The 20,664-nt window shown below is 40.3% G+C and overlaps 1 protein-coding gene across 1 annotated transcript in view; it reads left to right on the forward strand.

The window, feature by feature from the left end:
• Nucleotides 1-20,664, forward strand: part of GRIP1 (glutamate receptor interacting protein 1) — a gene marked incomplete at both ends in the record, with an annotated part of 230,800 nt that overhangs the window by 148,104 nt on the left and 62,032 nt on the right. The window contains 2 exons of the mRNA XM_080638773.1: nt 234-309; nt 1,665-1,810. Coding sequence (XP_080494899.1) covers nt 234-309; nt 1,665-1,810 — 222 coding nt within the window. The remainder of the gene's footprint in view (nt 1-233; nt 310-1,664; nt 1,811-20,664) is intronic.

The following is a 20,664-nucleotide window of genomic DNA, read 5'->3' on the forward strand; positions in this document are numbered from 1 at the left end:
AAGAATCACTCTGAAGAAGTATTGTCTAAAGAATCATCTATCCCATGCAGTAGGTCACTTTTATTTTAAGATAAAATTCTGTGGAGGCTCACATTAATGGCTTGGCCATTTTTTGATCTTTTTAGCCCATCTGTAAGTATGCATGTTGCAAGATTTAGGCTTTCCATTTAGAAATCAGCTTTCATAAAATACATAGAACGAAGGTGTTCTTTCTCTCACTTTTCCCTTTCTAGGTGGAGCACACGATGACAGAAATAAATCTCGTCCTGTTGTAATAACATGTGTTAGACCTGGAGGGCCTGCTGACAGGTACAGTTCATCTTTCTCTGGAGTGCATGTGAAAGAGAAATGGAGAAAAGTGAATTATTTGGGGCAGAAGTTAGGAGTTGGAGTCAAGTAGGTGCATTCAAACCTGTTCCTTTGAAAATCATGAATTATGCATTCAATTAGAATAACAACAGGAATAGGCAACCACAAAGGCTCGGCACATGATGGGGTGTGTGAACAATAGTTTAGCATGTTACATGCTTCAAGCCTTTCCCATTAACTTTAAAAAAACAACCTAAAATAATTAGAAAAAATGCCTGCAATAGGTCAGAGCACGTTTTTCTTCAGTCTTCAGACAACTGATGTAGCTTTTTATGCTCTTAACACTCTTGCACTTCAGAAAAAATACTGTCATGTGCTTGGGTGTTGTTTGTATTGTTCTTTTAAGATGTTTCTATGTATCTGCATGTGAGTTCACACATAACTTCACCTGGACGATTTCTGACTACAGATTCATGTTTTGGCCCAGTGTACATATTTTTATGTAGTACCATCTTGTAGCTCTATAAAATAAGAATATTCACTTTATTTATATGTATGAATTGTATTTTCAACAATTACATTTGTGTCCTTAAACAATTAAAGAAACTTAAAGGGCAGTTTCTTTAAAGTGGGCTGATTATTCTGTAGCCTATGTTGACCATTTTTGACCCTGAAAACATTGATTGAGAAGCAAATGGTGCAAGAGAGTGTTTGTCTTTTGTCCCTCCCTTTCTTAACACCCTCATATCCCTTGCTTCCTTGTTTCTCTTCCCAGTTCTTGAGATGACAATGTTAGTACTACATTTTCTATTATAACATGGAATACATTATGAGATAGACCTGGGAGACAGTGTATATTTATAGCCAAATTGGTTTATTTGAATTGAATTATTGAATTATCCAAGTAAGGGGTATTTTTGAAGAAAATCAGTAAATAAGCACTCATGGTTTGCAATCTGTTTCTGCACCCATGTGTTTGCAGCTCATATTTATTTTTAAGAAAACATTGGGGGAGGAGGTGTTTCTGTATGCATGAAAGAGGAGCTGTGTCAACAAGGCAGAAAGCAAGCATATGGTGAAGCAGAAGCTATACTTAGTTGCAATTTAAGGTGACTTGATTATTTAGCTATGTGGTAAGCTGTTTTCTAGCCACTGACTTTCCAATTACAGCAATTTCCTTTCCACTGCGCCCTCTGAACGTTCTCACCGTCAAAGTAAATGTTAAGTGTTAAGGCAAGAGGGATGGATGTCAGAGAGGGTGTGAGGGAATCACTTTGCGTAAACATGATATTATCTCCAAATCAATTTATCTTTATCTTATATTAATAAAGATCATTCCTTTAATCTCCCTTCAGAGAGGGCACAATCAAACCTGGAGACAGGCTGTTGAGTGTTGATGGCATCCGACTGTTGGGAACAACACATGCTGAAGCCATGAGTATTCTCAAACAGTGTGGACAGGAGGCAACTCTGCTGGTTGAATACGATGTCTCAGTGATGGGTAGGTTAAGAAGTGGGGCTGTAGTTCTGGGAACCATCTGTTGTGTTTTGCTGCATGTTCTTGATGGGTTATTTTCGAAGTGCTCATGACCTGTTACGCTCCTAGTAGCACTGCTATGCCTTTCTGCACCGTATCATTAATCTTGGGTTCATAGGGAGGTGAGCAGTATTTTACTGCAATATAGCATTCTGACATTTCATGGTCTGTAGAGTGAAACCGCAGTGTGGATTCTATGAAAGTAACTTTTCCAGTGACTAGGTTATAATAAAGGCTAATGAAGTGTAAGCATTTCTGTGTCACATGAAAGAGGGGTTTACTTGCTCCAACAAGAATTCATTTGCCTTTTGCTAGTGCTGCTAGATGGCCAAGACATTATTAAAAAGAGTCACAAAACCGCCACACGCAAAAGAACGGGGAAGAGAAAATTTGTTAAGAAATGTAGAGGTGGCAAATCATGGCTTGAAAAATGGGCTTATGCTTTATACAAATTTTGATTGAACTTACTGAAGATATGGAAGGTGTTTTGGAAAGTCAAGGACAGCAGATGATTTCTCACATGAGACTTGGGATTGAGTTATTTCCATTTGTTTCGGGAGTTGTCATATCCCCTCCATTTTTGCAAGATACAGAAAATTCATGGCAGTGAGAAACAAAACTACTCACCAGTCAGACAAAAATATTTCGTCTCTATTTGGGGATCTTTCTCTTATATTCCTCCCCAGTTCCAAAGTCAGATTTTTAGCCTAGCAGTAAAGCAGCCTCATAGGAATTGGTGGAATAGCATTGTCAAACTTAAAAGCCTTGGAAAAGATTAATACTTAGAATAATAATGGACAGATACTTGTTTATGGTGGAACAGCCCTCTTTGTTCTCCTCCAAGACAGATTCTATTAGTAGTAGTAGTGTCATTATTGCCATTATTGTTACTATTATAGATCTGTTTACTTGTCTATCAAGAATGGAGTGACAGGTTTGTGTGATGTCTGGCAGGCCTACTGGACAGTTGTGCAAGGTTCATGTCCAGAAAGTTGGAAACAGCTCAGTATCAGGGCAGGGACTTCCCCTGTGGAAAATGAAAATGCAAATGATCCTGTAACGTGAAGAGAACTAGGATTTAGGTGTTTTTATTTATTTCTTCTTCTTTGGCAGATGACAGATGGCCAAACCCTGTTTATCTTCACACTTAAAACCAGATTCCTTATACTCCACTTTCTCTAAGAATGAGATCTTGTTGAAAAAAAGAACCCCTGGCTTTAGACAAATGAAGTTCCCAGCAAGGCTTTCCTTTCACAGAAAGCTGTCATCCCCATTCTCCTGTGCAGCCCAGGGAGGGAATTGGCCTCAATTTCACTGAGGATATTTTAAAAATCTTGGCAGGTTTGTGTGAGGACACGACCACACCATGAGAAGCACTGTTGTGCTCTAAACTGCAGTTGTTCAGGGCAGGAACCTTCTTTTCAGTGTTATTTGGATAGAGCTCAGGGCAGGCAGATACAGAACTTAGGTGGAAATTGCAGGTTTATAACTGTACAGGCAGTACCTACCAGTTGGTCTCTTCATGTTCTCACATTCTCTCTCTGAACAAACCCTGCTGTCTCCCTTTTGATCTCAGTAATGAATCTGTATTTATTATTCCTGCCTTCCTGGCAATGAATGTGTTATGCTGTGAAAATTTAAGCAGGTAGAAGAATCTGAGACTTGTGGAGTCAGAAAGAAGGAAGGAAAAGGGTATCAAACACTGGGAAATGTACGAGATGGTGGTCCTGCAGTGTCTGTGGGAAGAAATAAGGAGGAATCCAGTAGGTTTTCTTTCTAATGCATCATGATTTTGTTAGATTTTATCTAGCCCCCAGTAGGTTGTGATTTTTTTTCCAATGTGCATGCCCTGCTTAGTTTGCTGGCAGTGGTGTGAAAATCACTCATCCTAATCCATTGATTCCTGGCCCAGGAAAACAGTACTGGTTTTAATCTTCACATACTTCTGAAAGAGCAATGAACTCGAAGTTGGGAGTAACATGAAAGGGAGGCAATGAGCCATGAAGAGAAATTTAAGAATTGCAGAAATGTTACTCTGTTCCCCAACTCTTATGCTACCCACAAGACAAGGTATTTGTAATGTCATTTCAGGGTTGATCTGAATATGAAAATAGGCTAAAATGGTAGGAAGGGCATTGGGTAAGGTGGCTTAAGGATGCTTGAAACTAGTTTAGTTAGGTTAGCCTGATGAGAGTGGGGGGGGGAAACCCAAAAGTTATATAAAATTCTGGTGCATTCTCTTCCTGGTATAAACTTTCAGTAGAATATCTTGCTCCTAGAGCTGTAATTGTACCATTGCTTGCTTTAATATCCTCTCTTCTGTTAGCAGATGTTTATATCCTGTAAAGTAGCGTTCTGTGTGGCCAGAACTGGAAAAGGACATAAAATATACTCTGATAGCATGAAATTGGAACTTGATTTAAAAAGGTTACAGTAGATGAAGAAAGTAATTCTGGACTATTTTTCAGCTACAGTCCTGTAGTGTCTAACTGGCTTTTTATACTCCTGTAAGCAGAAGCTGTTTCAGAGGTGCTATATTTCTTGAAGCTTAGTTTCTTTGCCTGAAGTCTTCAAGAGGTCACCTGGGAAGCTTGTACATTTTATTGTTTCTGGAACCTAGACAAACTGGAGTAAAAAGAATATCATGGGGTTCTGTGAAGGGTAATTATGTGTGTATATAATGTAGGATATGTGGCTAGTCCCACTGAACTCTCTGGGGTTACACTGCTGCTTGCTTAAATACATCCTGAAGTGTCCTGCTTGGCTGGGTCCTAGGAAATAAACTTGTCAATTCAGCTTCTTGCAAGGGATGATATTAGCTTGTTGGGTCTTTTTTGCTACTGAAAATGTTTCCAGGTTGGTGTGTGGAGTATACTGCTGTATAGTTTCTAAGAGACTTTTAAATAGTAGGAGCTTGGAAATACCAAGGTAATCCCCAAGGAAAACAGGAAAACATAATTTCTGAGAAAATATTTTATGACCTGATGAAAGTTACGTTTGAAGTTGTGGAAGGCAGCAATCCTCCAAATGTCTGTTTTCCAGAATACCTCCTCCAGTCATGAAGCAATGTGGTTGTTTATTCCTGCAGCTTTTATTTTGTGAGGCTATAATAATGCTTCGCTTCAGTATTTGCAGAGGAGGTGGATATGGTGACTTGCCCTGCACTTAACTGTGTGTGAGTAACATAAACTTCGTGGGCTTTATCACTTTTCTTTGTAATCCTTACACCTGAAGTGTCCAAGTTTTATGGTTATGTGAATAACCTGTGGTGGGAGATGTTTGAATATTGCAGCTCTCTCTGCCGTATGACTATATCTGTGCCCCTCATGTTGTGGAAGCGAAGGAGAAGAAGCAGGCTGGTGGCTAGCAGTGACTTGCTGCCACTGCCAAAATACTTTTGCAGCGTGAATCTTTTCCTGTGGCAACCAAACAGCAAATGTTAATTCCAAGCTATAAACTTCGATTGGGAAGACTGAAGTTCTGACTCTTTGACAGTGGTCTGGGTGAAGTGTCCTACCGAGCTGCTCAGAGCTTGGAAGCTGTAGGTCAGGCCTTGTCAGTCAGAGAAAGAGAATTAGAATGCAATGCGAATAACAAGCTGCAAACAGAGATTCACACTGCCCCTCTCTAAAATAAGAAATAAAAGTTTATGACTGCATTTATTTGGAAGCAGAGCAGATGCAGTTTCCCTTCAAGTTTTCCAAAATCTGCCAGAATGCTACTGGGCTTTCTGTTGTCTCTGTAATTGGAGTTGCATCTGCTTGTGTAATCTTCCATATTTACTCCAAAAGGGAACATTCAGAAAAGTAATGACTGTCTTGAGTTTAAAATCTGGCCCTTAACATTTGCATGTAACTCTAGTTCATAAATTGCTGCTGCTGAGCTTTTGAGCAATCTACTTTTTAAATTTTGAGTGTTCTTATTGGGGTAATCCTTGATTCAAAGGATTAAACAGTTAATTACTGTTAACAAAGGATAAACGGTTAATTGCTGTTAACAAAGGATAAACAGTTAATTACTGTTAACTAAGGATAAACAGTTAATTACTGTTTAACTGTAGCTAAGTGTGTCAGAACTTTGGCACAAAGGTAAGCTTTTATTAGCTATTTGCACCTGAGAGACACACCATCTTTCTCACTGGGTGTTTCTTAATTCAAACCACTCTGTGGTCTTCAGGAATGAAGGAACTTATTGCACATTCAAATTCCATATGTTTCTCTGGCTTCTTTAACAACTCTGGCACTTATTTGAGCCCAAATAGATTTGCTGGAATGTGATATCCTGTAATTGTTCTCTGCAGAACAGACACGATCAGCTTGGTTTTCAGTCCCAAGCTGTCAGAGTCACCCTGACGTAGAAGTGGTCAACTTTAGCTCGAGCAACACCCTCAGTTTTCTGAACTTGGCCTTTACCACCGATGCAGCTTTCTAGGGAATTATTAACGCAATCACCTGCTTGTAAATCTGACAGGAGTTTACCAAACACCGTCCAAGCTTTTTGCCTCTTTGAGTTCAGCCATTCTAAAAAAAAACCAACCCAAACGCCAAACAACCAAACCAAACAAAAGGCTGTAATAATTTTATGTGACTACATTTAAAGAAATCTGCCTCACCCTCCAGTAGTTTTGCCTGACAAGAAGAGCACTAGGGACAGAAAGCTTGCATAGCAGGAACATCAGGTGAGGTAATCTGTGATCCGGTGTAGACTTTCAGTAGTTTGTGCCAGACAAGAAATATAGAAGAAAAAGAACTTATGGACTGCCCGTTGAGTTTCATAAAGTGGTATCACTCAAGCGTATCCAGAACAATGGAGACCTTTAAGAGCTATAGAGTTTTACAAAACCAAGGAAGAGGAGCTCCAGAGATTCCAAGGGCAGACTCAACATCCTCATTAACCTAGTAAGTGTTGCAAGACCTTGAAAGCTGAAGGAGAGTCAGGAGGCCTGTAGAATTCCACACTGTCTTTTCCTTTCTCTTTCTTTATAAATTTAGAATTAACATTTCCTTTGTGTCTTGCAAGTCTTTGACAGAACAGATTGGTAGTGTACTCTAGCATTCAATTGCAACTGCTGCTCTCCTGGCTGTCACAGAGCAACAGACCTAAATCCCTTGGAATTCTAAATATGAATTAGTTGCTTAAACCTTTAAAGAAGCTTCCTTTCTTATGTTGCTTCAGAGACAGATTGAATGAAAATTAATGTGCAAAGCAAAGGTCAGGATAGCTGTATTAGTTGCAGTATTGCTCTACTTTAAATACTGCTACACAAACACATACACAAATTATGCTAGAAGACAAATGTTTGAAGTCAAAAAGTTGAGCATGCCAGGTGGGAAATGTCAGGGTTGAGATTGTCTGCTCAGCCTCTGTCCAGCTGGGTGTGCATGCAATATAATCCCAGGACCCACAAGGAGAGACAATAACCCTTTTATGCAGCTATTCATTTTGAATTTTCTTTCTGTTGTCAGTATGTGACCACAGGCTTATCGAAGGCACTGCCCAGATCCTTGTCTGCATGAAAAGTTATTAATTTCCTGGTGGTTTTTTCCTGAGGCACTAATCCTGCCGCAGTTTGAGTGCTTCAGGCAATATGCATGTCTCAAGGAGAAAACCCCAGTGTTCCAAGGTCATTCCAAATGTATTGGCTCTTTCTTGAGGCAGAAGATGACATAGGCATATCTCTAACAGTTCCAGAAATACCCACTCACAGATGTGTCACTAGGTAAAACACATGAGGTTTTTTGTCTCTCCTAGAGGCCAGTGCATGATTCATGTTAATCCTGCGCAGACTAAGCAGGTATTTAAATCTGTATGTTATGGCATGTTAGTCTCTCATGTTACTGCACAAGTTCCTTATTTATCAAACACTGTATTTGTGCTTTCTGCTGTCAGTGCCAGATAGCTGCATCAGGGACATTAGTATGAACTGACAGTCAAGTGTGGATGTATACAATAAGTGCTCTCTCTGTAGTGCTAGCTTGTTAGGATTTCATCTAGTGAAAGATAAATGTTTTGGAATATGACTTATCCGTGGCACCAAAAGAGGCTTTTTCCATCAGACAAGTCTGAGGCTTGTGATTTTTTTCTGCTATTGAGTTTTCTGGCTTTCAGGAATGCTTTCTTTACAATAGCAAGTGAGGGTGGGTTATTCCTTTTAACACTTCATTTCTCATGCTCTACTAAATATGACATGCTGACTTCACTGATCTCATCGTGAGCCTGTAAGAGGATTGATATCTATGGGTCAGGCATCAGTTCCTGCTTGATTGCCTGCTTTAGTCTATCTACCTGGCTTAAAAGGAAGATAAATAGCTTTTTAATACCTTTCAAGATAAATGGGTAGCAAGGAAACCCATGGTAGATAGGCATTATGGTTTAAAAAAAATTGCAGCATTTTGGGCTGGCAAATTCAAAGCCCGTTTCTTGATTCATCAGTACTTTTTGTGATCAAGAAGAGATACTGCCGCTGACTACGGGTAGTGAAACAAGAAAACGCTTGCAATTAGAGACCAGTATAGTTTAAATGTGCTTCTCAGCCTTTACAGAAATTGTGACAAAAAGGGAATCTGGTACTTCAAGGCAGCAGTCAGGTGTCTCCCCCATGTTAAATGACTTTCTTTAGCAGCTTCCTCTTTATGCCTTACACACCTGCCAGCCAAGTCATACACTGCTAGCTCCCTCAAAACTTACAGTGCTTTGTCTTATGGATGGGGCATTTGTTTCATAATGAGGACTGCTGAGTAGTGACAGAGGTGTGGAATGGGGCCTTGTAAGAAAATAGTATTTCTCTGTCTAATGAGTGGTATCACTGTGTTGCATAACCATCAGTTTGTCGTTTCCCAATATTTGTGTGAGCTTATAACCTAGGTTTCCCCAGGGGATAAATTTTATATCTGACTTCTATACCCAAATACTTCTTCAAACAAGTGAGAACCATTAAGGCCACTAGTCTGCTCCCTGTTAGCCAGGTTATCAGATCAGCTGTCAAGCACAGTACCTACGTGCTTCCTGGGTACCAGAAAAGACTTGAGAGACGTAAGGGACCAGCGGGTTTCAAAGGTTGCTTACAGTGGAGAGCTATAAAGGTTCAGGATCCCATGTTCCTTCATGTCCATTTCATGCAGACATGATGATTTTTCCCTCTCTTCTTCATTCTTACTCTGATTCCTTGCTGCATTACTGTCTTCTTTTTTTCTTTTCCCAGCAGCTGCTTGATTTTCCCTTTCCTTACTGACCTAGTTTGAGTCTTCTTTTCCAGAAGGTCCTAAATCCCCAACATGCTATTCCCTCTTGTTACAGCCTATTTTTTTCTTTTGTCGTTTGCCAAGTAAGGCTTAGGTGATTTTCCAATACATTTCTCTCACACTGCTGACTTACCTCCTTAAAGGCCTTTTGCAATTTTCATGTCTGTCCTTCTTTCACCTATTCTCAGCAAACCATTCCAAAATTACTTGTACTGCGGCTTCTTTTCAAATCAGTCACCCTCCCACCGCAGTTCCTCCCCGTCTTGCCCCAAAATTCCCATTCTACCTCCTCCTGGCTCTTCAGTTATTCTCTGTGCTGGATCTGCTAGATAATGAAGACACACAGAGAACATAAATTTCAAACATAAACCAAAACAATATGGTTTCCGCTAATGGTGCTCTCAAACACCACTGACCTGTTTCACCTCTCACACTAAGAGAATTAAAAAAATACAGCCTCGGATAGGTAACCATCATAACAAAAAAATCACACCAAATGTTTGAACTGTGACCAAGTTGTAAGCAGTTAAAATTGAGATGTTTTAATGAGCAATATCTATGATTCCCAAGCATATTTGCCCTATAGAATGTTGGTTTACTTTCTTTTCTCTGTCTGGCTATGATTTGTTGTTCCTGTTTGATAGCCATGTTGCGAAGTAGATGATTACAGAAGGGAGGAGTTGTCATGTTTTACAAGAATTTAATAAATCTCACAGATACTTCATTCTTTACAAACTTCTTGATCATCCCTGAAGAGAAATAAATAGAGTTTAGCTGAACCATGTGAGTTACAAATTACTCTAACAGGTCAAGTTAACATTTATCTCTAGTGCTTTTGAAACCATGGCCATTAAAATTAGATTAATAAATATTGCTTTGTATGGGAGAAAAAACTGTAATGGTGAAATGAGATGTCTCTGTGACAGAAAACTAAAGGTTAATTATCATAACTAACTAGGAAATGGTGGGGGAGTTATCTGCCAAGTTCCACTTCGTATATAGAAAATATTCAGGTTTATTTACTGTGTACTGAGAGTAATGGACATATTTGTCTTCAAAGACTTTACAGGAAGGTGAAACCTATACTTGTGTGCAAATAGTCTGAATTGTGTACAGTTAAACAAAATCAGCCTGAAATATATAATGTATTTCATGATGGGGACTCGCTAAAATAGAGCCTGCCTAATCTATGCTCCTGTGTCCTCACAAGCATCGGTCTGAATTTTTTAGATGCTAATTCAAGAGTTTGATCCTTAAATGGAAGCAGCCTCTCCCTGTTAAAAATATGCTACTGTGCTTTTTTCAGTATTTGAAAACAGATGATGGAAGGAGGAGATTGCTGTAATAACCTCTCCTGTTCATCATCCAGGCTCCAAGTAAGCGGAGGGAAAGAACAAATAACCCTCATATATACTTAGTAAAAGGTGAGGAAAAAAAGGATTGATCAAATCTTTCCACTTTGCATGAGGGCTATCCAGATGTGCCATGAAATGCAGTGTAAAAGAGATTTGCCATCTCTACTGCATGCTTATACTCTGGCCAGCTGGAGGTTAGTCAGGAGTCAATGGAAGTTAGTCAATTCTTCACAATGGGGGTGCTGAGGCACTGTAACAGGATGCCCAGAGAACTGTGGGTGCCCCATCCTTGGCAGTGTTCAAAGCCAGGTTGGATGGAGCTTTGAGAAACCTGGTCTGGTGGAAGATGTCCCTGCCCCATGGCAGGGGTATTGGAACTGGATGAGCTTTAAGGTCCCTTCCAATCCAAACCATTCTATGACTCTGTAAGAGGTCTTTCAGCAAATTGGCTTATCTGTTACTTAGCATGTGCTGGTCAACAGCGGACTAACAAGGATAATGAAATATCCTGATTTGTGCTGGCCTGGAAAAAAAAACTGAACAGGTAGCTGAAGTAGTTAAATTCAGAGTACAGATGTGAAAGTTTTACAAAGAGGATGATAATTAAGCTTCTGGAGATTAAAGGATCTTCTGTATGTGCCATGCAATTCAATGCAAGAGAAACTCTGTGATCGGAAAAAAATCCAATTTAAAAATATCAGCCTTGGATTTGGTTTAATGGCATCGCAGTCATCCGAGAAACTAAGGAGTAAAGGACAGATTTGATTTTCTTTATATTAGGGAGAACTTGGGCTGTAACCCCAGAAGCTGTCTCTAAAAGGGCCAGTCTCTAGCAGCAAAGCAGCAGCAGAGAGTCCATTCCTGCCTCCATTCCAGGGAGAGGAAAACACTAAATGTCTCCCAAGACTTTCACCGAGGGAGGTGTTCAAAAAATACGGAACTGAGCTACTCCAGCCTCTTGACTTCCTTTCATTGATGTGATACACCCAGACTGTGCCTTACAGGTTAGGCCGAGGGGAGAAACCCCCAAAATCCCTCAAATCACTTCCTCGAACAGCTGTATTGGGCATAAACTTAGAAGTTAAACTTGGATGCGGTAGGGCAGATTTTCATCCCTTTACATTAAGGTTCATGGTTCATTCATCATGTTACAGAACATTTATGCTGAAAAAGGACAGATTTCAAGGTATTAATATTTTTAGGTATTTTGCCTAAATATGAACTTTCTCAGTTAATGGTGTTCTAGTGCAAAACTGATGTGGATGAGATCTGACGCAGATCCTGTGAGATTGCACCGGGTAGTATTCAGCACATGGGAGATGTATACTGTTCAGACAACACAATACTAAGGCCTGTGAGCTTTAAATGTAGGTAGGGGGAAAAACATCAACGTCTAAGCTGAATGAGTTTATCTTGAAATCAACGTAGTTACTCAAAGGTAATTGCACCAGTGCCACATCTTACAACATAGTCTTGTTACACAGAATTACACTTCTGATGGTGTTGCTCAGTTGCACGATGAGTGAAATGTTATGTTCTCTTGTGCATTTGCTATTCAAACCACATTCCCCTACACTAATTTTAAACATCCGTAATAACCTGTCTTTCATCTTTTTCCTAACTGCATGGTTACCATGCTTCATTCATTTAAAGAGATCATTTCTGTAGCCTGTGAACTCAGTGTTTATCAGAGTGGTTTGGGGAAACAGTATTGATAAAAATTGCTCTGTGTTTTAGCCTCTGTTCATCCAAAAAGTCATGGGATTTGTCTTTTTTTAATTGGTGGCTCACATGAGTGGCGTTTGATCTTCTGTAAGTCTCACGAGTTTCATTTGTAAAGAAAATGGACAGAATATCGACAGCTGTTATGGATTGATCATGTTGTACTTTCAGTGTAGATGTTGGAGGACCCTAACAAAATGATATTTCTTTGATAATTGAAGATTCATTCAAAATCAACCACAGGCAAGCATCTGACTGCAAGTTTCATTTAAATCTTACCTCTTTTCTTCTTGGATGACGAGCAAAGGGTGGTGATGGTTTGATGAATACATCTCTAGATTATTCTCTAGTTTTATCTTTAGTTTCAATTCTGACAACCAGTAGAAAAGTCATGGCTCCCTGCAGCCAAAACAGGAGTGCCAAGTGCTCCTGAAGAGGTGAGTAATGAAGGATATGGCAACTTCCCAAGGTTACAGGTGAAGCTGTGGCAAGCTGAGGTTTTTTCCTTCCTCTTACGTGCCTCCAGACATCTCTTCCCTGGCTGATAAAGTTGCATTTTTACATGGAGAACCCACACCAGTATAAAAGTACTTTGTCTTGGAAGTGAGTAAAGTCACGTGGTAACCCAAACCCGCAGGTTACCTGCATGAAATTGGAAGCAGAGCAGAGCTTTGCCAGTAGATGAAATTGCCTGTAGGGCATCAGAGGCAATGAGGCTCTGGGGAGAAAAGGGACAGGCAATGGGAGAGCAGAGGTGGGGATGCTAATGAAAAAGAAAGAGCTTGCTAGGGTAAGGTTGCCTGTTGTATTACACACAAGCAAATATAACCCATATTGGCTCTGAGTTACAGGTTTAGTTTCACTTTTTTTCTGGCAGATAATCCAAAGGTTATATTCCTGAAAAGACAGTAATACGTACACCTTGAGGCAGAGCTTTGGGACATGTTTTGTGCTACCTAAGAAGTCCTTCAACGCTTTCTTTAAAAACTCGTAGTTGGATTTTTCTTTATCCTTCATTCTATATAAAATTCCAGTCACCTTGCCTGAGTTCTTCATTGAAATCTAAAGGCTTCGGTCAGCTTAAATTAAAAATAAGTAAATAAATAAATACGGGAAATTAAAAAGAAACCCCTAGACTGCAGGCACATTGAGCCTGTGGCTTCCGTTTTGTCCCTGGTGTGATTCGGCACAACGTTCCCCATAGCTGCAGAGAAAATCTATGGTATGATAGAGATTTTAATTGGAATGATTGCATAGATTTTGACTCCATCAGTCACCTGCTGCATAGTACTAAGTGATCTGAAAAACAGACAAGTGAGAGAAACATTCTAAAGAATAGCTCATCTCATCTTGATGTAGTTGCCTAAACTAGGGCAAGTGAAACATGTTTCTATATGCCAGTTTTCTCTGATGGTTGTAAAGGGAGTTTAGGCCTCTAGCTCCGCTGTACCTACCTCACATTTGCTCTACAGATGCCTGCATTTTGATGCAGTGAATCCCAGTGTGTCTGAAATCATCCTCTCCGGACTAATGGATGCTTTCGACCTTCATTTCTTAGATCCTCATTTGCTTATCTATACAGCAGGGAAAGCATTATGCTTTTGCTCTAAAGGGTGGTTATAAGATAAAATCCTTAATGAACGTGTGTTGTGATGAATATTCAGAGGCGGCACCATACAATAGCTCTTCCCCAACCACATAGGCTCAGGGAAGCTTGAAAACACTGCTTAGTAATTAAGGCATGAGCATGGAAAAAGAAAGGAAAAGTGCTGCTACTCTAGATAGTCACTGTCTACCTTCTGCATGAGGCTCTTGAAGAAGGAAGAATATGTTACTATTTAATTAAAGAAGGGAGGTAAAAATAAGTTCATGGAGGTAATATTCCTTCTGGGGTTCATTAAGTTTGAAGTGCTTTGTGCCCACATGGTGACCGTAATATTTTCCTGTTAATGTCATTCTGTTTGTAAACAGACGCTTCTGAGCTTTTTTTATGTTCAAGTATTTTTATAATTTATATCGGTGTTCTGCTGATTTTGATCAACTTCCCCTTTGGGTTTTCACAATTTGCATACACGCAGTCTGTATGGTCAGCTCAGCAGTGCTAAATGAAATAGCTGCCTTATGAGCACTCTGGCCTCTGATTTTTCAAGGTCTTTACAGCTTAGGTAAATTTGGGTGGATTTTCACTCATCAAAAAGAAAAAAAAAGAACAAAAAAACATAAAATAAATACCCAGAAGAGGTTTTTCAACAGTTTCCCCTTTACACAAATTCAGTAATTACCGAATTACAAATCTTTGTACCTTATGAGCACAGGAACATCTTCAAAGAGAAAAAAAGTCGTCAGACAGGGGCATGAGAGGACCTCGAGTCCCTCTGAGCCCAGGAGCAGAAGCTGTTGGAGGCAAACGGCTTGTGCTATGCCAAAGGAGGAGCCGCACAGGAACCTTGCCAAGGGTGACCCTGGCAGCAAGCTGGCAGGCTGCCTGCTGTGGAAGCAGATGAAAGAATACACTTCCCATTGCTGGTATTGTTATGGGGTTCTTGGGTTTCTAGAGGTTGTTCCTTGGTTGGGATTTTGGGAAAAGAAACATGGAAATGTACACTGCAGAGAACAAGGGATATAGAAACTTTCCGTTAAATCTGTACATACTCCCGGTAATACTGTTTCTGTATTGCTTGGAACAAGCACTGGGAAAGGAAAAGCTGGAAATATATGGGTAACAGGTAAACAATCCTGGATTAGTTTTGCAATATGGGATCAAAGAGCTTATGTTCACTGGGGCTGCTGTGTTGGATTTGAGGGCAGTTTACCTCAGCGTCTCTGTTTCTTTGAGATGTTTTTGCTGAACTGCTGCTCGGGCAGTACCTAAGAGGAAAGGGAGGGCAGTTAATAAACTTGTTTCCTGACTCATTCTACAGAAGTTTCATTTCATGAGTGGTTGGCATTGAATGGCAAAATATCCTGTGCAACCCCTGAGAGCTGAAAAACTCTCACGCTGCTCCTCAGTGCATAAATACCAAGGTCAGATCTCAGCCTCAGCCTTCTGCATGGTACCATTTTATTCCGTGGCTGTGCCAATGCATCAATTATTTGTAAGACAGCTGTGCTAGAGCACAGATTGTTGACAAGAGACCAAAGCTTTAGGGGGAAAAAATGGTACTGATAGTACAAACTTATAGCACCAGAAATTCATGTTATCTGTGATGGGGAAGGACATAGAGTTTAATTTTTCTTTTCTTCTGGTTTATACTCACCTGATAGGCTTTGCAGAGGAGTGGTTTAGACTGGCCTGAAACCTCCTGCCTGTTCAACCAAACCAAGTCTGTTGATTTCTATGTTCTCAGAAGCACACCCAAAGAACAAGTAATTGTGAATGTATGCGACAGTATCGCTCAGTGCAGAGGACCCTTGAGCAGGGTCTAGGCATGCACCTCAAGTATGCCAATGGGAGCGGGGCTGCACTTGGGTCAACCACCCTGGTGAGAAGTGGCTGTCACAGCCCAGCACCTTGCTTGTGTGGCTCTGCTGCTTCCAAGGGCTTCAGTTCCCACCAGTGTGATGGGGAGACATGGGCAGCTCAAGTGTCTCGCTACCACAGCACTGACATGTCCTTATTTACCTTAACTGTTCGGTGTGCATGTCAGTTCTCTTACCAAGTTGTCCAAACAATCCTTTGCTCTGAAGCTTTTGGGATTATCCAAGATGTTGTTATCCTGGTAGAGCCCTGTGCAGATGGGAACTGTCAGCTTGAAACAAAGTTTGGGTGTTTGCAGTGTTTATTCCCATCTGGCAAGTGCTGGCAGCAAGGGGCTTTGTGTTCTGCAGCTTTTGAAGAGAATCCATCCCTGCTCTAATCATTACTGTTCTCATTAGATGGAATCTTAGGGTCATTACAGCAAATAGACATAATTTATGGGTACTGCAGCACTTTATATTGTCTATAGTAGTGTGTACTTACATACTTTCAAGGCTGGCAGATATAAAATTTGACAGACCAGCTGTGTCTTAGTTTGCAGACGGAGATGCAGATAGTGTTGTCCTTATTTTTTCTATTTGTTGTGAATAGTCAGGTACAGAGCAGTGCAAGAGCTGGAGTGTTTTGAAGAAATCAATGTTCTTGAGTATTTTATTTGCTGTCCTACTTGCAAGAATAAATGAGTTGTTCTTTTGTACATATGTATCTATCTGTCATGTGAGCCAGAGAACTGGTGGATGCCCTGTCACTGGAAGTGTTCAAGGCAAGGTTGGATGGGGCTTGCAGCAGCCTGGTCTAGTGGAAGGTATTCTGCCCAGGGCAACAGAGTTGGACTGGGTGATCTTCAAAGGCCTCTTCCAGCCCAAACCATTCTATGATTCGATCGTTCTGTGATTTTATCTGTGCTTGTGTAATAGAGAAAATAGTGGTTTGTATGGTAGTGTCTCAGAAGAGGACTTTATATATTATTTGCACCATTTTGGGAGATGGTTTTAATAAGTAACTATTTGTGAGTTCCATTCCTGGAATGAAATGCAGATTGTTGCTGACTTTTGCAAACATCTGACAATCAATCTAATGTTATATAGTGTTTCAGGGCAGTTTTCAGGAGCCGTCCTTCAATAGAAAAGTGTTGTTTGAAGCCCAGGTTGACAAACTAACTGTAAAGGTGTATTTATAGGCTCCCAAGTTCTAAAACCATGTACTGAGATCAGGGGTAGGGATTTAAGTTTCAAGTAGTTCTTTAAGTGCCACCTGAATTTTCAGCGTAGTTTTCATTTTAAAGGTAACAAAGGAAAAAATTGCAGAGCCTGGGCTTATTTAAAATGCATTCAGACTAGCCTCAGAGGCAGACCCAGGATCTTCTGTACGTGCTCCATCCACTGTGTTGTCATTTCTCTGTTGTAAATTCAGCAACTGATAAATCTGGTTTTAGATTAACAGGACACACAAAAAGAATGGTAGAGGTTAATGAAGAGTTTGGGATTTAATGCAGCTTTTGAGCAGAGAAGGGATCCAGTAAAAATGAAAGATGTCTGAGCATGAAACAGAAGGAGGGAGTGTCCCAAGAACTGGGGAAAGTCTTTTAAGTGAAAGGGCTTTAGGCAGGCTTTTGTGGTGCAAACAACAGAAAGGCTGAGAAAGTCCCAAGCAGGTTTTGAGGGTATCCCCACTGCACTCACTGGTGCAAGCACTTTGAGGGCAGGGATGGTTCTGTGGCGGTTACCAGGCATTTCTTACCTGAGAAGAGTGATGGGAGTCATGGTGCAAAGTATGAAATTAGGTAAAGGCAGCTCCTAAGCTTTTGATTTTAAGAACTTGGCTGAATTAGAGGCATATAAATGAACTGCAGGAATTAGGTGAGAGAAGAAAAATGGAAAGACTGTGCCAGTCAGTTGACAGGAATATGAAATTGCTTGTGTATAAGGGAGGAGATAGGCAGCACATTCATTTAGAGGATAATGTCTCCATTTTCCATTCTGAGGTTGAGAGGTCCCTCTGATTTCACTATTATTCATTCTGCTGGCATCCTCTTGAAATTATTCCTATTTTTCATTTTTGAAATCAGATGATTCTGAAGGTGAGAGGGTGTAAAGTGCCATTGGTGACTTTTTTCCTTAGCAGCAATTTCATGGTTTTCTGTAGGCCCTGTGAACTTCCTTTCAATGAGTAGCCCAGCAGCTCCGGGCTGGGCTGTTACTGGCAATAAGGAAAACATTCTGTTAGTTCTGGTTTTGCCCCTTTAATTACAGCTGAGATGGATAAAATTACAAAAGCTCTTGCTCTCTGTACAGCCTGTCTGAAACACACTCCATAATCAAGGGAACGCTAGGAGCACACATTTCAGGTAGATTATAAGTTGGGCCTTGGAGACTGCTGTTGATCCTTTGAACAAGAACAATATTTAATTTTTAAATAGTTGTTTTCTTATTAAAGACACTATTCTCCTCTCTCCCCAAATATTACTTGCAATATATAATCCCAGTTTACTCCATACCGATGTATATTTTAGGGTGAAGTCTCACAAGTCATTAAACTTACTCATACTTTTTGTATTCTAGCTCTCAGAAGAGAATTAGAAGCACTGTCACTGGTTTTTAGCATTTCAGAAATCATTATCAGAGCTTGCTAGCTGGCATTGATTCTAGTTTTCCCGTGAGGTCTGAGATGAAGAAAGGTTACTCTGCTAAATGAAGCATGAGCAAAGCAAGGGTGCAAACATTACTCAATATTAGTAGAACAGAATGCCAGGGCCAGTACTGTGCATCAGTGCCCTGTGTGTGGCTCACTTATGACCTTTACCATCACAAAAGTATGAGGAATCGAATAATATTACTCTGAATGAGTGATAATGGCACTACCCAGCCATAGAGCATTTTGAATGTTGTTCCTGTGCCCTTTAGACACTGCAGAAGTCTTATTCCTGCCTCTCTTCTTTGCTGCTACTTTCCCTTTTGAAACCATTGACCCGTGATCCCGATCTTGATTTCTTAATTAGATCATCTTAAAAAATATTTAATTAATATTCCCTTCTTTGCAAAATGGAGATTAGGGATTTGTTGAGATCAGATTATCTTTGAAGTATAAGAAAAGGGTATTACATAAATAAGCAGCCTCCCACTCCTGAAACTTAGTACTTAAATAACCATCAGTCAGCTCTGCATGTTAGGGAAACTTATCTGATCATCTGATTGGTGTTTCATATGAGTGAATGAAAGTGCCCCTACAAAGGAAATTAAAAAAACTAAGGAATGTTTTAGAATGTGGCTAAAAAGCAGTGCCTGAAGTGTTTGGGCTTTTATCTCTGTGCACCTGGTGTGAGCTGGTGAACTACAAACCTGGGGAAAGAAGAAGGGTGTTAATGGGGAGAAGCACAGAGGAAAGAGAAAGGTGGGTAAAAGCTTGCCCACTCCCAGCAAATCTTTCTCTTGCACAGTAAAGCAGTTGGCTATTTCTAGTTTGGGCTTTTATTTTGCTGGAGACAATGGAAAAGGCAATTGGAGAAGGTCGACCACCTATCACTAGGGCTGTCTCAGGAAAGGGAAATAGTGGGGCCATGGTAGGATAGAGAATATAAGTCTCACTGTCACAGGGATACACTCTTGCCACTGGACTGTGAGAAGCTGGGACAACTTTGAATGTTACCAGTCTTAGGACATTTTAATGTGCACAAAGAATGTTCTTTCTAGGCTGGTGTTCATTAAAAAAAGAAGTCCTTAAGAATACAATAAGAAAACCACACGGAGGATGACTAGATTCATTAAGTGCAGTTTAAGGTACTGTTTGACAGTAATGAATAGTCTGTTGATTAATGAAGAAGAGTGGATGTGAATGTGCTCAGAATCCCTGGGTGCTTTTATGTTGCTCCACTGCCAGCTGAGAAGTGCTGTAAAGGACCTTGCAAAACAGTCTGTATGGAGAGTGTCACTGCTAAAGCAGCAGGACTTGGAAACAAAATTCATCCAGTCTCTTAGAAATTTTGCCTGTTCTTTGAGTTTGTTACCTGAGCTCAAATCTCTACAACCTGCCATGGCTTTTTTAAGTACCCTATAAGAAACGTATGAACTCTGATTTTTGCATTCCAGCAATCTAGATTTTCAGAGGAATAGCAAATACTGACAGCTCCTGTTCATGAACCTATGGTATGTCTAACACCTGAAATTTTGAGTCATTCATGGGGGGAAAAAGAAAACAGCTTTTAACATTTCAACTCCTGCTACTTAATACAGAAAACAGGGGTGCTAATGCTGATTCTGAGTGGACTGACACACCTACACCTGCTGCGTGTTCCCCACCATCAGTTATTCTATACTTTGTTGAGACTGAGGTATGGCAAATAAAGCCCAGATTTAGCTGCAGGAGCTGGCACTGCTGTCATCCCATTCTGGCCTTACACACCAGATTCAGCACTGCAGTTTCTAAGTACCTTCCAGTTTTGCTCTGAGTGCTGATGGTATGTTGGTTGTCTTAACCTTTCTATGGTAAGAATAGAATGCAATAGACTGTTTTGTATTGGACCCTTTCTGTAACTCACATTGGCTCACATACATAAGTACGTACACCTCCCTACATTCTGTCATATTTTTGTTGAAGAAAGCAAGTTCAGGGAAATGGTTGGGCGTTTCTGCATTTAAGGACTTGTGAGGGTCCTTCTATGAGAGTTTACTCAACAGGTTTCTTGAGGAGCAATCAATGACTGACCCATATACATCAGAACTGCAGCATATGTGATTGCTGAGCTGATGCTGGAAAAGAATCATTGATTTTTGTGAATTAAAAAAAGAGCACAGAGAGAGTAGAGGAAAGCAAGAATAAAGTGTAGGGCACTTGGGAGTGATTCAAACGGATCTGCTGTAAATGTTCCAGCTTTTTGCTCTTAAAGGAGGAGAGAGTGTCGGAGATTTCAGATTTTTTTCAGTTCTCAACTGTCTTCCTTAGCTTCACTAAAATGCACCTGTGTGATCCATCCAGTCTTTGGGTATCGGTACTGCATAATTGTACTTTAGGGCTAGAGGATGTTTT

Source organism: Psittacula echo (genome assembly GCF_963264785.1).
Source record: "Psittacula echo genome assembly, chromosome: 1".
NCBI classification, from domain to species: domain Eukaryota; kingdom Metazoa; phylum Chordata; class Aves; order Psittaciformes; family Psittacidae; genus Psittacula; species Psittacula echo.